The sequence below is a fragment of the Ahaetulla prasina genome, chromosome 2 (assembly GCF_028640845.1).
Source record: "Ahaetulla prasina isolate Xishuangbanna chromosome 2, ASM2864084v1, whole genome shotgun sequence".
Taxonomy (NCBI): domain Eukaryota; kingdom Metazoa; phylum Chordata; class Lepidosauria; order Squamata; family Colubridae; genus Ahaetulla; species Ahaetulla prasina.
The window spans coordinates 53,106,442-53,126,479 of NC_080540.1; the positions used below are offsets into that span (position 1 = coordinate 53,106,442).

Sequence of the window (20,038 nt, forward strand, 5' to 3'; positions counted from 1 at the left end):
CCAATGTAACATCTTACACACTGTATACCTCCGGTTTTCAAGCTGCATTTACCAATGTGCTTCTGGGTCAAATTCAGGGTCTTGGTATTGACTTTTAAATGCCTTCATGGCATGGGACTGAGATATTTGAAGGACTGCATTTCCCCAAATTCATCTGCTTGTTCCACCAGATCCAGCTAAGCAGGCATGGTGCAAGTTCCATCTTAAGCAGGTCCTTGGTGGCAGGGCTTCTCTGCAGTGGTAGAGTGGTGGAATTTCTTCTCTACTGAGTGGAGATTGGCTTCATCACTTCCAAGCTTGTGAAAGACTCTCAAGAACTGGTTCTGTCAGCAGACCTGGATACCCCAGATGATGGGTGAAGTAGCTCTACTATATTAAACATATCTTCATCTTCTGTTTAGTTTAGCTCAGTTTTTAATACAGGGAGTCCGCAACAACAGTTCATTTAGTAATTGTTCAAAGTTACAATGGCACTGAAAAAAGTGACTTATGACCATTTTTCACACTTATGACCATTGCAGAATCCCCATGGTCAGATGATCAAAATTCAGATGCTTGTCAACTGGCTCATATTTTTGATGGTTGGAGTGTCCTGGAGTCACGTGAACACCTTTTGCGACTTTCTGACAAGAAAAATCAATGAGGAAGCCAGATTCACTTAACAACTATGTTGCTAATTTAACAATTGCAGAGATTCACTTAACAACTCTGGCAAGAAAAGTTGTAAAATGGGGCAAAGCTTAACAAATGTCTTGCTTAAAAACATAAATTTTAGGCTCAATTGGGATCATAAGTTAAAGACTACTTTTTTGATGTTTTAATTGATAAATGATTTTTAAGTATTAACTTGTTCTGTGAGAAGGACAGCTGTTAAATAAATTGGACCTTTATTCTCAACAGAAATTGTGATTTATTACTATTAATCTCCCTTGCCTCAGCTGCCCTAAATACAGGAATCATTACATAAAACCTAATTGCAGCACAAGGAAATTTTATCTGAATGATAACTTCTATGCCAAATTCACTTGGCTGAAATATTTAAAAATATTTATATTTTAGTCTAAATATTTTATCTGTAACCATGTACAGATTTACCAAATGAAAATCACACCATGCACGGGATGAAATAGGATGTATGAATCTGTACCTCGTACCACAGTATCTCTTAATCCTTCAGGGGCCAAAGGCCCTCTTTCTGTTTTTTTGCTGCAACAGTCCAAGCATAGCTCCACTTATGGCATAATTCCTGACCAAATATTTTAATGATTTACCCAAATCATAGATCATCCTTACCCAAACAAGCTTTCCCCAGGCTGGTTCCTCCAGTTCCCACTTCTGGCGTTTTCTTTTCCTTTTGCATTTTGTTTACAAAAAAAAAGAATGTTACCATGGCTTAAAAATATTTTTGGATTAGATAAAACGTTTGATTAATGCAATGACTTCATCAGTTCCGTCGAGATAGGAATTTATTTTTGGATTTAAAGAGCTAATAATATCGCCAGGTCAGGTCCGCTCCGCCCCCAAGTCCCTTTGCTCTGAATGAATGAGCTTGGCTGCTTTAGCACAACGTTTCCCGGCCTCCCTTGTGAAAGGCGAAATAGGGATGCGGGGACTTTCGGCCTCCGTGTTCAGACACCACGTGAAACAGATGTGGCAGACGCCTTCCCCAGCTGGAACGCAGCACCACCCCGCCCTTTGCTCAGCGAGGGTTTTAAAGCAAGCCTTAAGGACCTGAGGCGAATGATTCGCTTCTCATTGGCTGGAAAAGTTAGAGCCGCTCGCCCTATTGGCTACGGCGCTGTAAGAGGGAGTTGTGGGCTCCAATTATAAAAGGGACTTCGCTCAGGCGGCGAGGAGATTTAGCGCTCCGGATCAGAAAGTGGAATTCGTGGTACTTGTTGAATCCCGACACTCCGCAACAGATAAGTCGCTTGTTTAATCGCTGCAGAGAGGCGCTTTTGCTGGCGGCGGCCCGATTCAGATCGAAGAAGGAAGGGAGGGAAGCAAGCGGAACCATGGATCTGAGTTCAGGGATTCAAAAAGTAGGTACTTTGCCCCGTTTCTCCTCCGGGGAGTCTTAGTTTCTCTTTCGTTCTCCCTCAAAGTTTTTAAAGCGGGAAAGCTGCTTTATATATATATATAAATATATACAAATGAACAAGTTCATATATATTTTTGCAGGAAAACCTCATTGCGTTCAGTGGGCATTCTTTTTGAGCCAGCATCTGTAAAACGGCGCAGCTGGACCTTTCTTGGGGGAGCTGCCGTGGTCACCTGATGTCTAGAGTCCTTTCTGTTCTGGCGTTTTGGATAAATCTTGTAGGTAGCCTATAATGCAGTGCCTTACATTTTATCCGGGAGATTCAACATAGGTAATCGTAGCAGCTGATATGTACGCCGCCAGTCTTCGCGTTAAGCCTTTAAAGCAACTACCTGAGTTTGTTCATATAAAACAGTAACCCATGAGTTAGATGGAAGTTTGCTATCTGCTTAGTTCTAGAGTTTTGACCTGGCTCCTGGACTCTCAGAGTGCATGTAGAATGTGATTCAAGGTTACAAACTGCATCATGCAAACAATGATTTTGGATTATTTCAACACTTTAGTCTGTTTTCCTTTACTACTTATATGGGGAATAGGAGCCCATGAATTTAAACAGGGCACAATTATATGCACCCATATATTCACTTTCCCCTTTATGCAATAAACCATCTGTAGGGAAATTCTGCAGGAATGGGCTGCAATCCTGTATACCTTTTAAGTACAATCTCAAACCTTTGGCCTTACTATGCTTATTAGGGCTTCATTTCTAGGAAATGGGAAGAGGAGGGTTTAAGTTTCACACAGGATCATTTTGAAATGAATATATGAAAGGCGTTTGCACAGCTCCACTTCTGTGCTTCCTACTTCCTTTTCCTGAGAAACTTCATTTAACACAGCTGATATTCTGAGTGAGAGGGCCTGGACCCCCACAGTTCACTTTTTTGTAACCACACCCAATAGGAAGCTGTATAAGAGGGATATAAGGGTGTGGGAATGGGGGAAAGTGAAGTGATGGCTGATGAAAGTTGAGGTTGAATTGGAACAGTGGTGTGACAGGTGGGGGGTCAAATCCAGTAGTGGAATAGGGTATGTGGTGGGAGAAATATCAACTGGGTGATAAGTGATGGTAATGTGGGAGTTTAGCGAACAGCCCAAGTCTGTTCCTCAAATAGACAAAAGGCTAAGGTGCTTGAGCATACAGAAGCTGGCACGAAATAGACCAAAATGAGAATGAACTGTAACTTTTTTTTTTTGTTTACATTTATACCCCGCCCTTCTCCGAAGACTCAGGGCGGCTTACAATGTATAGGGCAATAGTCTCATTCTATTTGTATATATTTACAAAGTCAACTTATTGCCCCCCCAACAATCTGGGTCCTCATTTTACCTACCTTATAAAGGATGGAAGGCTGAGTCAACCTTGGGCCGGGCTCGAACCTGCAGTAATTGCAGGCTTTGTGTTCTTAATAACAGGCCTTACCAGGCAGAGCTAAACCGGCCCTTATTTTCTCAAGCCAATTCAGCTGAACGCTTTTCTCCTAGGAGTTAAAAAGTAACTGCAAAAATGGAATTTACTTCCAAGTAAGTGCTTTCTTTAAAAAATGTATTTCCAAAGCAGAGAGACTGGGAAGAAGCCTCCTAACTTTTACCAAGGCTCCAACAGAGAAAATAAAAATATAATTTAAAGTAGAGTGAATTCAGTACTCAAAGAAGCTCCAACTTTGAAAGCCATTTCAAATAATTTTTGCCCGGATCTCAGTCCAAAAGTCTAGGTCTTGCACTCAAAGGGTAGTAATGGAAATCCAGGGATACAAAATTGTGAAGGTAAAGTAAATAGAAATGTAGAATTAGGTTTAGGATTATAGTGATAGATGTGAATAAAGATAGAACTAGACAACATAAATATGTTTCCTTGCTAAACCCAAGACTCCTGCAGTGGAGCAAAATGCAATAAAGTCTCTGGGGTCTGTGCCAACTCAACAGAATTCTTGCAAATTGTTTTAGTGTTAGGAATAGGAATGCGTGCATGAAAAAAATCTGTCTCCCAGAGAAGTAGCATTTCCTTACTTTAGTTGGAAAAAAATTACAGAATAAAGATACCTAAAATAGTGAAATATATGATGTACAAGCATTATTTACAATATTTTTATTGATTATAATTACAATAAAAGTGAATATAAACTGAAAAATGAGACAGTTCTCTGCCCTAATGATTTCCTCCAACAACCAGTTCGCCAAACTGCTCAGAAAGTTAACAACCAGTTCTCCTGAAGTGATGCGAACTGGCTGAATCCCATCACTGATTGCAACCCATGGACAATGTTCCTCCAGGCCTTCCTGTCCTTTGATCAGATAAACCAATGCTATATTCTTTCCTTTTACCATTAATCTTAATTTTTAGTCACTTCAAATGTTATATAACTTGAGCTTTTTCCCTTTTTTCTTTGTCTTCACATAATTCTTTAAAACTTTAACAAGCTGCATTTGTAAATGCAATATAGGAAAATTATCCAGGCCACTTTTTTGGTTTGTTATTTAAATTATCCCTTTTAATTGTTAAAACAGCCAGTTTTCTTTTTTATGTCCAGTGTAACCACTTTTTCCTTACTCATGAGGCAAAACACTGTCAACTTGGTCCCAGTCTTGTGAAAAAGATTTGCTTCTCTTCCATAACATCTTTTAGACTAGGGGTGTGAAACTCGTATCATCACATGATGTATCATGATTTTTCCCCCTTCGCTAAACCAGGCATGGGTGTGGCCAGCACATTACGCATCCAGCCCATGGGCCGCTAGTTTCACAGCCCTGTAATCTAGACACTGGGTATCTGTAAAGGCAGGCATTTTCAAAATTAATTTCAGGTTCATTGATCAAATTATATCCTTTAATGAGTCCAATATTAAAATATTTCATTCTGTTATTGTAAATTGAATGCAATTGTTCTTTTTATTTTAATCTTTAGTTCCTTCTAGTGAACAATTAGTTAAAACAATTAAAATCTTACACTGTTTTTTTTAAAATCATTTTTCCACAGGAATTATTCTTTATAAGCAATTTCAAAATCTTATTTCAAATTTATTTGGACTCAGTCAATTTGTAATTTTCTAAAATCAAAAATTTTAATCACCATTTTATAAATTCTAAGACAACCCAAAGACCATTATTTTGCAGTCTCCTCACAAGCAGCTGTATGGAGCATTTGTGGGCAATCTCCAGTTCTTATCCTGAGAAGGAAGCCAATCTACTTGTCTGCTCTTTACTCTGCAATCATTGGCTCTTCTCTTCACAGAACTGTCTTCAATAATAATAATAATAATAATAATAATAATAATAATAATAATAATAATAATAATAATAATAATATTTTAATTTTTATACCGCCCTTCTGTTTCCTCCCAGAAGTCCACAAGCTTAGAGGCATTATTTATAATAATCAAAAGGATGGTTTCATCCTGTAACTGGATAAAATATACATGCATGGCCAGGGTAGCTCCCTGTTTGATCATCAGAAGGATGAGAGTATGCATCAGTCTCTTTGCATTTGTTATCCATAGTTGTAAGGGGTGGGAGAACTAAAACTAAGCCATTATGAAAGAATAAAAGATTAAATCCACAGCCATTTCAAGATTGTATCTACAACTCTTGGGAAGGAGATTGAACTCTCAGATCAGACTTAAGGAAAAAATGGCTGAACCCAGGTGAAGGCACCCAGGAGACGGTTACAGAAGAATAGTTTATGAAAATTCTGCCCGGTCCAATACATTTTTGTATGCAAAAACATCACCCTGAAACAGAAACAAAAATAATTTCCAGTAGTTTCTTTACAATAGCTGAAGATGATTTACTGCCGGGAAAGCTAAGCAGGTACAAATGGAGGGGGTAGAAAATTCTAGTGAAACCAAAAAGGGGGTATTCTAGAAATCTCAGACAAAGAAGAGGCTCGGGTGGAAGATGTAGAAAATCCCTACCAGGGACACCAACATCTAGATTTTTCACCACCTAGTGAAATCTGCAACTCCCAAGGTCATTTTTCAGTGGTTCTCCTGAAACCATTAGTGTGGAAGAGAGCATAGTACGGAGGTGGAGTTCACCCGGTTTGTACCAATTCAGGCGAACTGGTAGCAGAGATTGCAGGTGTGCCCCCCCACCCGCCCCAGCTCTATACCATCCTGTTCAGGCACGGTTTTGAGGCCGGGCACATGTGTGGAAGACACGCACGCACGCCCACGTGTCTCCGAATCGCGCTTTTGACTTAAAATAAATAAATAAATAAATTTAATAATAATAATAATAATAATAATAATAATAATAATAATAATAATAATAATAATAAAAAATTTAATTTTTATACCGCCCTTCTCCCGAAGGACTCAGGGCGGTTCACAGCCAGATAAAACCAACACTACATGGATACAATACAATTAAAACCAGTATTAAAAAACTTATTAAATTTGGCCCATAATTAAAATACATTAAAACCATAAAAACCCCATTAAAATTAATCATAATAATTATTATTATAATCATAATAATTATTATGCCAGTCCTGCGCTGAAGAATAGATACGTCTTCAGCTCGCGGCGAAAGATCCGGAGGTCAGAAAGTTGTCGAAGTCCTGGGGGAAGCTCATTCCAGAGGGTGGGAGCCCCCACAGAGAAGGCCCTCCCCCTGGGGGTCGCTAGCCGATATTGTTTGGCTGACGGTACCTTGAGGAGGCCCTCTCGATGGGAGCGCACGGGTCAGTGGGAGGCAAACGGTAGCAGTAGGACATCTGGGCGGCCTGCAGAGGACGGCATTTCTCCCCTCCCCCCTCCCTTCGCCTTTGCGCTTTTACAGAATTCAACCGCAAAAAAGTGCCACGCTGGGCGGTGGGGGGAGGTGGAAGGCGTCCCTTACAAGTCAACTGGCTGCAGAGGGAGGGGGGAGTCCTTCGTGTGTGGCACCTCCGGATCCTTCCTCGGATCCGCACGATCTGTAGCAAGTTGCAACCCACTGGAATTTGCAAAGGGGGTAGGAAGAGCATGCGTGGAAGGCCGGGCACATGTGCTGAAGGTGTGCGCATGGCGAACCAGTAGCAGCAAAATGTGAAACCCCATCGCTGGTATAGTGTAATATGTGACAATGTGGAGGAGGTAAAATGACTTTTGGACCGAGGGATTATAGAGATGCTCTTTTGTCCTCGGGGAAAGAAGCACTCCACTAGGGAAGGAGCTCTTAACCAATAAAGGCCACAGCAGAGGTAATGGTTCAAGGCAGAGAATCACATGAACAGAACTATCCAAACTCCCTGGGAATTTATTATAGTAATAAATACTGACTTCATAGCCTGCTGGAAGTTGCTAAGTGGAAAGAAACTCCTGTAATAAAAACAACTGAAATAATAACCAGAATAGCTGAAAAGAGGCAGGAAAAAGAAACACTAAGAGAGGATGAGAAGACTGATATCCAAACTACCCGCCTCTATTAAAAGGAATGAACTCATGAAGTGATTTTAAGTAGTAGTTTACGGTTTTGTAGGGACAAAATTGGTTTCTTACATTTTTCACATCAACATGTGAAAAAAAATTGAGAAAGACAAAACCAAACTGAAAATAGCTGGTTTGATTTAAGCTTTTTCATATAAACATGATTAATTCATAGGCTAGAGAAGAGGAAAAATAGGGTCATTATCCTGATCTACCTTTAAAAATCTTTGAAAATTATATTTTAAAATAGAAAGCCTTATTTATTATTTGAATTGAGTTCTGCTTTATTGTTTTCTCAGTGTGGTTTCATATTTATTGTATCTTTTATTTATTTTACAAGCCTTATACTCCACTCCCATTGAAATCAACACTGAATATTTTACATACTTAAATGTCTAAAAAGGATTAAACAATGTAAGAAAAACAAAACAATATAATCGTCTTGAACCAGGACATTATCAAATAATAAACTTTATAGCTTACGTACATATTTCCTTTAGGATTGTTGTAGAAAGCAAAAATGAACCATTTGGACTATTTTCCCTACAAAATCTGATCACTTTTCCTCCCATAGAAAGTTGGTAGGAAATTTATTTTTTTTAAAAAGGAGAAAAAACTGGCTATTTTAATATACACATGAATATTTATCTTTTTTTCAAGATACAGAAATTGTATTTTCCTTAGTGTAATAATAATTGCTAGGATTGCACTTGATAATTTACTGAACTGTTTATTGCGAGGTCTGTGAATCCTTTTTATTTTTGGTGCAACTGTCTAAGCATAGCTATACTTATGGCATAATTCTGGCCAAGTATTTTAATGATTTCCCCAAATTATAAATCATCCTTAGCCAAACTAGGTTTACTCATGCTAGTTCCTCCATTTACCACCTCTTGTTCTTTTCTTCTCTTTTTCTTTTCTTCTGGAGAAAACAAACAAATGTTACCATGGCTTCATTTTTTTTTTATTACATAAAACATTTGATTAAAGGCAATGACTTCATCTGTTCTACCCAGATAGTAATTTATTTTTGGAATTAAAGATCTAATAATGTTTCCGGTTCCCCATCCACCCGCTTCCTCTTAGTCTTAATGAATGAACTTGGCTGTTTCAGCACATTTATCAGCCACACCATGGAAGGTGAAATAGGGATGTGGGAGTTTCGGCCTCCATGTTCAGACACCACGTGAAACATTTTATTTATTAAATTATTGATTATTATTTGCAATATTAATAAATAATTAACATTGCCTAGTACTGTTTTGGAAAGTGGGCATCTTATACACCTGATATTTAGAGGGGGACAATACAAGGTCATCCGTGTGGAAAATAGAACTAATGTAACCAAAGTGGAAGCTAAGTTGGAATTTTGCTTCCAAAGAGAGGGTGATGATGCCGTAAAATACCGTACTGTCTAGAATGTAAATGTGATAGGCGTGTACAATCTGCCTTATCCAAATAAAATGAGAGGCATCCTAAACATCAAATGGCTAAAAAACAGTAATGGGAGTACTATTAGTGTTGGCTTAAAATAAACTGGACTCTACCATAATGGAATGAGGAGCATGGTGAGAGTTGGCTTGATAAATTTGTCATAGGGAGTTCTTAAGGCCACTATCCTAACAGTCAGACTTGGAATGATTATGCTGTAAGATCAGTTCCACTGGCCTTGTGCTGCATCTTGGACTCATAAATTCAGGCTGTGGCTGGGTTTGTATAACACAGTGGGCTAAAACGGCCAGTTTGTGACTCAGTGTGTTATACAGATCCCTGCAATATTGGGTAATTCAGTGAACCAGGGGTAGGTAACCCCAATTAGCCTGCTGTGCAAAGAGAATTTTGAACTCAGTTTATGAGCTTTCACTTGCAAACTGTAATACTTTCAAGGATAATGTGATGTGTTCTCTATGCAGCTAGCTTTTAGAATAGGCTAATTATGTGGTGGTTCTTTATGTCAGCATAACTTCATGAGTAGATTCAGTGCAGAAAAGGTTGGCCTATTCCAGCACAGGAACATTAATATGTATGTCCTAGGGAGGAGAAATCGGCTGCTCATCTTCCCTCCCAATCCTTCCATTTTATTCTAATGCCAATTATTACAACACTGTCAAGTTGCTTGCCTAGGAAATAAAATAGCTTGCATCTTCAAATGGACCCTATTCACATCTTAAAACAGAATTGGTATGAATCAATAGAGACTGATTCTACTTGTCTGGAATGCTATAGGGCTGTGATGGTGAGCCTATGGCATGCGTGCCCGAGGTGACATGCACAGCCATCTTTCCAGGCACATGAGCTGTCGCCCAACTCACCTGCACCTGCGCGCTCACCCCAGCTGGTGTTTGAGAATCCGGTGCGTATGCATGCAATTCAGGGGACCCAACTGGTCTTCGGAGCTCTCATGGATGCACGTTTGCGCATGAGCATGAGAGTACTTATGTGCAGTGCACACATGCATAGACGGTGTTTGCATGCATGCATTGCATATGCAAAGACCATGAGCATGTGCAAATAGTGCAATTGCACACACAGTGCACAGGGGGCGCACACAGCACACGGGCACGTGCAACGCACGGGTAAAGAGCCATGCATTAGCACAGATAGCACACACACGCATGAAGCGCATACCTGTTCAGGTACTTTTACTCAGTGAGTAAAAGGTTCGCCACCATTTCTATAGGTTCTCCTGCTTGAGCAGCGGGTGGACCTCTAGGGTCCCTTCCCACTCTGTTATTCTGTTGTTCTGTTATTCGATAACAAGAGATTGGGGCCTCTTAATTTTTTACTGCAAGAATAGCCACAGAGGAATGCTATCAATGGCATCTTCCAGTGATATAGTCTGTTAAAGAAAGTATTGAGAGACATGCCAAATTTAATGGTGAAATTTTCTATATCAATCAAATGTAATAAAAGTTGGCTTTGCTGCAAATGCCATGGAATAGTGGTTAGTCTAATTGTCAAAATTGGGTGTTTCGTCTCATAATATCAGAGGTGGGTTTCAGCAGGTTCTGACTATTTCTGGAGAACTGGTAGCGGAAATTTTGAGTAGTTCGGAAAACCGGTAGTAAAAATTCTGACTGGCCCCGCCCCCATCTATTCTCTGCCCCCTGAGTCCCAGCTGATTGGGAGGAAATGGGGATTTTGCAGTTACCTTCCCCTGGAGTGGGGAGGGAATGGGATTTTGCAGTATCCTTCCCCTGTCACGCCCACCAAGCTATGCCATGCCCACCAAGCCACACCCACAGAACCGGTAGTAAAAATTTTGAAACCCACCACTGCATAATATGTATGTGATTATTAACTGAGGAAATTCTAAGGCTGTTGGCTACACTGGAAAGTCAAATACACATTCTGGATGAAGACAATGCAAACTACTTCATTAATACTTCTAAGAATATTGCATGATTTTCTGACTCCTGACTTGCAGGAGTCAAGCTTAACTTGAGAGTGTTTTTATCTGTTTTTAGAGACCTGAAGAACATTAAGCACTATAAATAAGTTTTATATGACAGGATAGAGTGAAATAATATGTACTTCACCGCAGTGAATGAGACACATAGATAGCATATAAAGTTGTTATGGGGAGTTCCATAGTCAATATGACATCTGTCATTTCAGTAGAGGAGGATTAAGAGAAATGTCATATCTAAGAGCTGGATTATGAGAAGGAAGAAAAATAACAGTTCTCTTCAGCCTTCAAGAGAGTTTTAAATTCTGTCTGTTTCCTCCACTTCCACCAGTACCATCCTATTCTAGTTACTGCAACGCTCTCTACATGGGGCTCCCCTTGAAGGGCATCCGGAGGCTACAGTTAGTCCAGAATGCGGCTGCGCGGGTGATAGATGGAGCCCCTCGTGGCTCCCGCATAACACCCATCCTGCGCAGGCTGCACTGGCTACCTGTGGCCTTCCGGGTGCGCTTCAAGGTTTTGGTGACCACCTTTAAAGCGCTCCATGGCATAGGGCCGGGTTATCTACGGGACCGCCTACTGCGACCAGATACCTCTCACCGACCCGTGCGCTCTCACAGGGAGGGACTCCTCAGGGTGCCGTCAGCTAGGCAGTGTCGTCTGGCGACGCCCAGGGGAAGGGCCTTCTCTGTGGGGCTCCGCCTCTGGAACGAGCTCTCCCCAGGACTCCGTCAACTTCCGGACCTTCGAACCTTCCGTCGCGAGCTCAAGACACATTTATTCATCTGTGCAGGACTGGCTTAGATTTTAAATTTTATAGGGGTTTTAAATTGATTTTAATATTTATATTTCTATTTTTAATGATAGGGCACTGGAATAAGTTTTTTAAAGATTATTTTAATTTTGTACACTGATGTTTTATATGCCTGTGAACCGCCCTGAGTCCTTTGGGAGATAGGGCGGTATATAAATTTAAATAATAAATAAATAAATAAAATAAATAGTCTTAAAACTTTTTTTTTCTTTTTTGCTTACTATTCTTGGGAGGGAAGGTTCTTAAACTGAGAAAGGTGATATTCTTTTCAAGTAAATGTTCATCAAACTTAACAGTTCTCACATAGATATATTGAGTACTGGCAGTTCTGGTCATAGCTACCTTTATTTATTTTTATATTTATTTATTTATAATTTAATTTCTATACCGCCCTTCTCCCGGAGGACTCAGGGCGGTTTACAGCCATATTAAAACACAATAATACAAAATATAAATAACAGATTTAAAATTTAAAACGAAATTTTTAATAGGCCAATTCACTAAAACGGTCCTAGACTGATAAAACCCTTTAAAACTTAAAATTATAATAAATTAATTACCGTATATACTCGAATATAAGCCGATCCGAGTATAAGCCGAGGTCCCCAATTTTACCCCAAAAACTGGGGTAAACTGGGGACTCGAGTATAAGCCGAGGGTGGGAAATGAGGCACCTACGGTTGAAACCCTCCCTCCCTCAGCTGAGAAGGCTGGCGGCTCCCCCGCCCCGCCCTCTCACTGCACCGGCAGGGCTTCCCCGCGCCGTCCGGTAAAATGTGAAAAAAAGAAAAAAAAAAACTCGAGTATAAGCCGTATATACTCGAGTATAAGCCGAGGGGCTTAAAAAAAAACCTCGAGTATAAGCCGTATAGACCCGAGTATAAGCCGAGGGGACGTTTTTCAGCACAAAAAACGTGCTGAAAAACTCGGCTTATACTCGAGTATATACGGTAATTAAAATGCACTTAGGCTAGTCCCGCATGATTGAATAATAAAGTCTTCAATTCCCGCTTGAAGATTCGGAGGTCGGGGAGTTGGCGTAACCCCGGAGGTAACTCGTTCCAAAGGGCCAGTGCTGCCACAGAGAAGGCTCTCTCCCTGGGGGCCACCAACCAACATTGTTTGGCTGATGGCACCCGGAGCAGGCCCACTCTGTGGGAGCGCACAGGTCGTTGGGAGGCTATTGGTAGCAGAAGGCGGTCTCGTAGATAACCCGGTCCTAAGCCATGGAGCGCTTTGAAGGTGGTCACTAGCACCTTGAATTGCACCCGGAAGGCTACCAGCAGCCAGTGCAGGCCACGCAGGATAGGTGTTATATGGGAGCAACATGGTGCTCCCTCTATTACCCGCGCTTTATTCCTTCAGGAATAAAGTTGGGGTTAGGTGTCATCTAAATAAACATGAGGCCCAATTCCAGATTGGTTGATGAAACTGTATTATTTCAAAGACATTTGGGATTTCCTTTGTCCCCATGAGATACTCATTGCCTTCCCCACACCTTGTGGGTTGTTTTCTCCATGTGGGAATAAAACAAATAAGCACTATTTGAAGGGCAATGTAACGGCCCCTTTATCAAGTTCCGTAGCAATGTTTAAATTTAGATAATCCAACAAGAGAAAACTGAAATGCGAATGGAGGCAAAATATTTGACCTTCTGTGTCTTAAACCTACAGGCAAGTGGGGTTTGGGTAGGTGTTAGAGATATGCAGAGGCCAAGAATATATGTTTTATTTCAATGCTTGTATAGGCTGAGCAGTCAGCTGAGCTAAATAACTCCAAAATATTTTGCAGCATTTTGTTCTCCTGTCCCTCAGTTTTTAAAAGGCTTGAAGTGCTGTTACAGAAACCATTTATCACTTTGATTTCCTTAGTGCTTATGGGATTGCTCAGTAGTGGGTTTCAATTTTTTTTACTACCAGTTCTGTGGGTGTGGCTTGGTGGGCATGGCTTGGACCTGGCAGGGGAAGGATACTTTAAAATCTCCATTCCCACCCCACTCCAGGGGAAAGATACTGTAAAATCTCCATTCCTACTCCACTCCAGGGGAAGGTTACTGCAAAATCCCCATTCCTCCCGATCAGCTGGGATTTGAGAGGCAGAGAATAGATGGGGGCAGGGCCAGTCAGAATTTTTACTACCAGTTCTCCAAACTACTCAAAATTTCCACTACCGGTTCTCCAGAACTGGTCAGAACCTGTTGAAACCCACCTCGGGGATTGCTGCCTGGCTACTTCAAAAACACCTACCTCAATGAGAAAATTTTAAATTACCTTTGAGCATTCAGTTAAATAGAGCAATTCCCAATCTTTGTACTACATTTGGGGAAGGGAAAATCCCCTTCCTGGTTGACTTCTGCTTAAGGCAAGTGTTTGTTTTGTTTAGTTTTAATTAAGAAAATCCAATCCCTGATAAAAATCTGAGTGATTATTTCAGTATCTGCTACTAAAAAGAAGTCAGCTTTGAATTTTGACACCACTTCTCCTCTCCAAAAGAACAAGATCAAACAAGATCATAAATATAAAATTTCCTTATGCTGCCAACTTCCCTGCTTTCTCATCTAGGGGTTGTCTACTGCCACTCAAACGTATGCAAGATAGAATTGTGTGCATTTATGCATATTTATGTTATAGATAAATGTACAAATTAGGGGCCATATTTTTTAAAAAACCCAACAGGACCAAAGAAATAAGGAACTCTATGTCTGTCTCTCCCATAGGAATTCATTGAGGGGTTTTTTTACATCTTCAGACTCTAGGCACATCTGGCCCATTTTTCAAGTCAACGTTTCTCCCCTCCTGTAATAAATTTTGTTCTCTTCAGTTTTCAAAGAGTTACATCCAGACTAATGGACAAAGTCTACACTATTTCTTTCCAACATTCTGTTGGCTTGGAAGGAATAAAATAATTAACAGTTGTAACCACTGGTTAAAATAAACTGTCTTGAAATTAAGACATTCTTTTATAAAAGCATTTGATCTCTCCAATGGGTATATAGATACAACCATTCTGTTTACAAAAAAGTACCCTCTTACATAGGCAAATATATGTGTGTACTTAGAGGTTGTATGAAACTGTATTCAGCAAGTGTGCACTTATATATATTTATTCTATAGTAAAGCCTAATATAGTCCATGCTTCCTACTAGTAAGGCCTAATGTAATCCATGCTTCATATCCCAGGTAGGTATGATTAATTTGACTAGGACAGTGATGGCTAATCTTTTCCAGACAGAGTGCCCAAAGTGCGCACGCCAGAACCCCAAAATACAATGCATGTGCAGCCCCCTGCATGCACACATGCGGGCCCTACCACACCTGCCACACATGTGCACATGCCATGCATGTGTGCACACACTCTGTATGCACTCCACCCCCACGCCTGCCCGCACACTCCCCATCCACCCCCTCGTGCACCCCACCCACTGCACCTTGAGTATGACTAGCTGGCTAGCGGGAGGCACGCACGCATGCACAGTGGAGCTGAACTGGGGCGATGGTTCATATGCCATCAGAGAGGGCGCTGCATACCACCTCTTGCACACGTGCCATAGGTTCGCCATCACAGGGCTAGGAGATGGCTGCTTCCTCAAATGTAAAATATCTGGAAACCAGGAAAGCAATCTTCAAGGAAAAAAGCTGTTTCTTCTTTCCTTCTTCATGATCCCTGAGACTCTCCATGATCAGGGATTCTGATTTTCCATTCATATGTAGAATTTCCGTTGTCCAGAGACTAGCCATGCAAATAATCATCTACTTCTAAAGAACAGCAACATAAAAGGAAGGCTAGAATGTTTAAACCACTGTTTTATCCATCTCAGCGGTTTGCTTTCTGTTCGCATAATTTGCAATCCCTGCCTGTTGCTTCCTTTCAGCTCCATCTTCCTGTTACTCTAGTAGTCTCAACAAATGAAAGACAACCTACTCCTTGTTCAAATTTGTAGGTAATAATTTAAGGGGAAAACTTAAATCATCCTTCCTACTTAAAGTCAAAGATTATGTAGAGAATATACAGGGCAATTTGCTGATCATCCTATTCTCATGTTGGCTTGTTTTGAAACCAAAATTTTGGGGAAGGGAAGAATACTGATGTGTGAAGCAAAGAGGGAGATAGTGGTATCATAATGTGATATTCTTATCTATTATTTCTGGGCAAAAATAAAGGTAGTATTTATGTGCATGCCTATGCATTCCAAAATAATAGACCAATTAATGTTATCTGTTTTTTTCTCTAACTGTATTAAGAAAAATATAATTGAGACACAAGAGCTGATCTTCCTTAATAGTGAACAGGGAACACCATTGTCTTCTCTATTCGTATCTTCCTCTCCTCAGTAGACTTGAGAATATTGTGAGGCTGCAAAGTTTTCCTAGTCCACCAGCTTTAGGGGAATTTCTTATTTCTTCTTTTGTCAGTTTGTTTTCTTGTTTTTGTTTTGTTCACTTTTGTTTCTAAAATACACTGGGTTTCCCAGAGACTGTGGGAACCTAAACTCCTATTTGTTGTTTTTCTTAGAATGTGAAATCTGCATGTTCTTACCCTGTTAAAAGCATTTCAGAAAAGAATTCTAGCTCAATAAATTCGTTTATATGTGACCTTGATTGCAGCCAGTTAATGAGCAAGATAGCAGTTTGAAATTTTTCTTAGCAGTGCCACACAGGCATTTTTGGGCAAACATGTACATACAGAATCTGGAATTCATTAAGGCTATTTTCAGGGTCCCCACGTTTCCACTGTTTTTAGGCTTAAACATTGTTGATGTTGATGTGATTAAGAGGAAAGAATATTCTGTAAGTAAAACAAAATGAGTGGATAGAATAGGATTCTTAATACTAGACTGATCTGATTTAAAAATAAGATACAAAGAGCCTTAAAGCAGAATTCAAAATTTGTTGCCTTCTTCAGGAGGAGTATGTTTGTTTGTTTTTCTTAAGCAAAACTCAAGACAATTGGTTTCAAAACTGAAGTTTAAAAAAGGAAAATGTTGCCTTTTTTCCTTTAAGTGTAGACTATTGAACGAACTGTAATTCTAAAGAGTTAAATTGCTAAAGTGCAACATAGCTAGTAAATGGCAGTGTAATGCATAATATTTATTAGTAAAAATATAGTTGTATGATATATAATAGAATAGAATGACAGAGTTGGAAGGGACCTTGGAGATCTTCTAGGCCAACTCCTGCCTAGGCAGGAAACTCTACATCATTTCAGACAAATGGTTGTCCAATCTCTTCTTAAAAACTTCCAGTGTTGGAGCATTCACAACTTTGGAGGCAAGTTGTTTCACTAATTAATTGTTCTAAGAGTCAGAAAATTTCTCCTTACATTTCTCCTACATTGCTTCTCTCCTTGATTAGTTTCCATCCATTGCTTCTTGTCCTGCCCTCAGGTGCTTTGGAGAATAGCTTGACTCCCACTTCTGTTTGGCAACCCTTGAGATATTGAAACACTGCTATCATGTCTCCCCTAGTTCTTCTTTTCATTAAACTAGACATACCCAATTCCAGCAACTGTTCTTCATATGTTTTAGCCTCTAGTCCCCTTATCATCTTTGTTGCTCTTCACTGCGCTCTTTCTAGAGCAGGGCTGTCAAACTCATGGCCCACGGGGCCAGATGCATCCCACGCTGGCCACGCCCAGTTTAGCAAAGGGGGAAAAAGTCCTGATAGATCACGTGATGCCACCGAGACAACACAAGTTTGACATCCCTGTTCCAGAGCTTCAAAAGTGTGTAGTATAATAATACTAAAGTAGCATAGTATAGTCAGCAATGACTAGCCAAGTAAAATCTGCAGGGACTCCTTTAGTGCTGTGTTTTGCTGTCGAAGCACCTGGTCTCCCCCAATGTGGAAGGGAGCATACTGCTTCCCTTTCGCTTTTCAGCTCCAATCCCTCAAGCAGTCGCATTCACGACAAACCATTTTATACCAAATATATATTTATATATATGTAATCAGTATACAGGGTAGTTATAAAATACATCCTTGCTATATACTGTAGCACTATATATACTATATACTATAGGACCACAAACCTTGGACAAATTGATTTCTTGCAAGTAAGATGTACCGCCTTTCTTCCAATTGCCAGATGAAAGCTAATTGGAGAAAGGGGCATTTGTAACAACAAACGTTGCTGAAAAATGCATAAATGGAGCTTTTCTTTCTGCCTTTTCAAAAAAGTGGATTGGGCTAAGTTTTTAAACTAAGTTAAAGGCCAGCTATTAAATGTTTAGACTTGCTTATCACTTGAAATGATAATAGTAGCTATACTTTTTTTGAGGAATGGGTAATCACCACAAATACTAGTTTATGTGAAATAGTAAAGTGAGGTTTCAGATAGGATGTATAAGCTCCTTCATGGACCATTGTACTAAAAAGGGCCTGATGTTTTCCAGCTGTTCTGAAGTTCAGCTCTTAGAATTCCCAGGCAACATGCTCACTTGAAGTTCTGGAAGTTACCGATCTAATACATCTGGAAACCATGTTGGCAAATGCTATATTGAACTTTATAGTTAACAGTAAAACAAAACTTCTTATTAAAATATGTATTCAATAGCTGAACTTTTCATTATATGCAGGTGAGTTATTCAAAATTCAAGGAAAAGCAATTTGTTGAAGACTGAACTACAAATAATAATATCCTGCTCCAAACGTCTGGTACATAAGTTGAACTTGTGAGAAACAGCCTTCAGACTTTTAAAAACAGTCATTTTATGGCATTGATTAGTTATACATTACCTTTAGTAAGTTAGGCATTGTTAAATAATCATTACAGACAGAACTTGGTCCAATATACCTCCACGGGGGGGGGGGGAAGTCAGAGATAAAATGACTTTGGAAAGATAGAAGAGGTGTTGTGAGCAATCTGACTCTTTTACTGTCTTGTATCACAAGCCAGAACATGTTTTCAAAATTCTAAATGTGTCCCCTGGCCTGAAATACTACATACAGCAACAAAAGAAGTTATTAGCGTAGAATTTCCTAAGACTAGCTAATGCAATTACAGCTATCAACCAAGAAAAAGAAAGAATTGTCCAATTAGAATTCCTGTAAGTAACAATGCCCACATCACTGAAGTGTATTAAAAAAAGCAAAACTGAATGCAGCATGCATAGTGTTCACAGAAAAACTTGTGTTTAAAAAAAAACACACACACACATAACTTGAGAAATAAATCGCTACCAGCAAGTTGAAACCTATCCTGTATTAACTTTCTGTTTTTTGGTTTTTGCCTGGGATCCTTTTTCAAAATACCCATTTAAATCCAGTTACTGGAAAATTCTTCCAGCTCTATTTTTAAAAGCTGCTTTTCTCCCTTATCGTGAATTCACACATTGTAGTTGGAAAGGGCATCCTGCCAAGTATTTGCACTTAGAAGAGTACAGTATTTGCAGAGACTCTTGCGTTGTTATGACTTTGTCACACAGGGGGACTTTTGGAAGCTCTCTGAGCTTTGGCTTTCTTGTGGTAGCAATGAGTATGAGTGGCCAGAATTATTGTGGTGACCAAATTGTAATTTGTTTTGCTTCCTAGTACTGTTAACCAATCAAATGCTCCTAAACAATATTTATGGCAGTACAGATAGTCCTCAACTTTCATTTAGTGATCATTCGAAGTTACGGCAGCACTGAAAAAAAATGATTTATGACCATTTTTCACACTTGTGACCACTGCAGCCGTCCCGTGGTCACGTGATTTACATTCAAATGTTTGACAAGTGGTTCACATTTATGACGGTTGCAGTGTCCCGGAGTTATGTGATCCCCTTTTGCGACCTTCTGACAAGCAAAGTCATTAGGGAAGCCAGATTCACTTGACAGCCGTGTTACAAATTTAAGAGCTGCAGTGATTCACTTAACAAATGTGAGAAAAACGGTAAAATGGTACAAAACTCATTTAACAAATTTCTCACTGAACAACATTTAGGCTCAACTGTCATAAGTTGAGGACTACCTGTAAACCATATTTTGTGTTTCTATGCAAAATTGTTTCAGTTGGAGTACCTGTTTTTGTATCCTGTAAGTGTTTGCTGCAACATAGCTATCGGATCAGCACATTACATTTATTCGTCATTAAGAAATCAGTTGTGAATTTCATTTACAGTTGTTCATGATGAAGAAGATTAGTGTAGGCAATGCATAAACATTTATCTGGAGGATTAAACAGGCTAAAAATTAATCTGGACTAGAAGTTATTCTAAGCGTTCATATATTCGTGTAAATGTTTAAGATTTACTAGAGTTTATCCGTTATGCTTTCAGTTTTAAACAGCTTTTGTGTGCAGTTCTAAAAACAGCAAAAATAGGCTGTGGAA

General features: G+C 39.7%; 1 protein-coding gene across 2 annotated transcripts in view; it reads left to right on the forward strand.

Moving 5' to 3' along the window:
* Window positions 1-1,834: 1,834 nt before the first annotated feature.
* LMCD1 (LIM and cysteine rich domains 1) overlaps window positions 1,835-20,038 on the forward strand; it is a 76,680-nt gene continuing 58,476 nt past the window's right edge. The window contains exon 1 of one of the 2 annotated variants that reach the window (XM_058170226.1): window positions 1,835-2,042. In XM_058170226.1, coding sequence (XP_058026209.1) covers window positions 2,016-2,042 — 27 coding nt within the window. In that variant the 5' untranslated portion in view covers window positions 1,835-2,015. The remainder of the gene's footprint in view (window positions 2,043-20,038) is intronic. The other variant, XM_058170227.1, reaches the window with a different exon arrangement.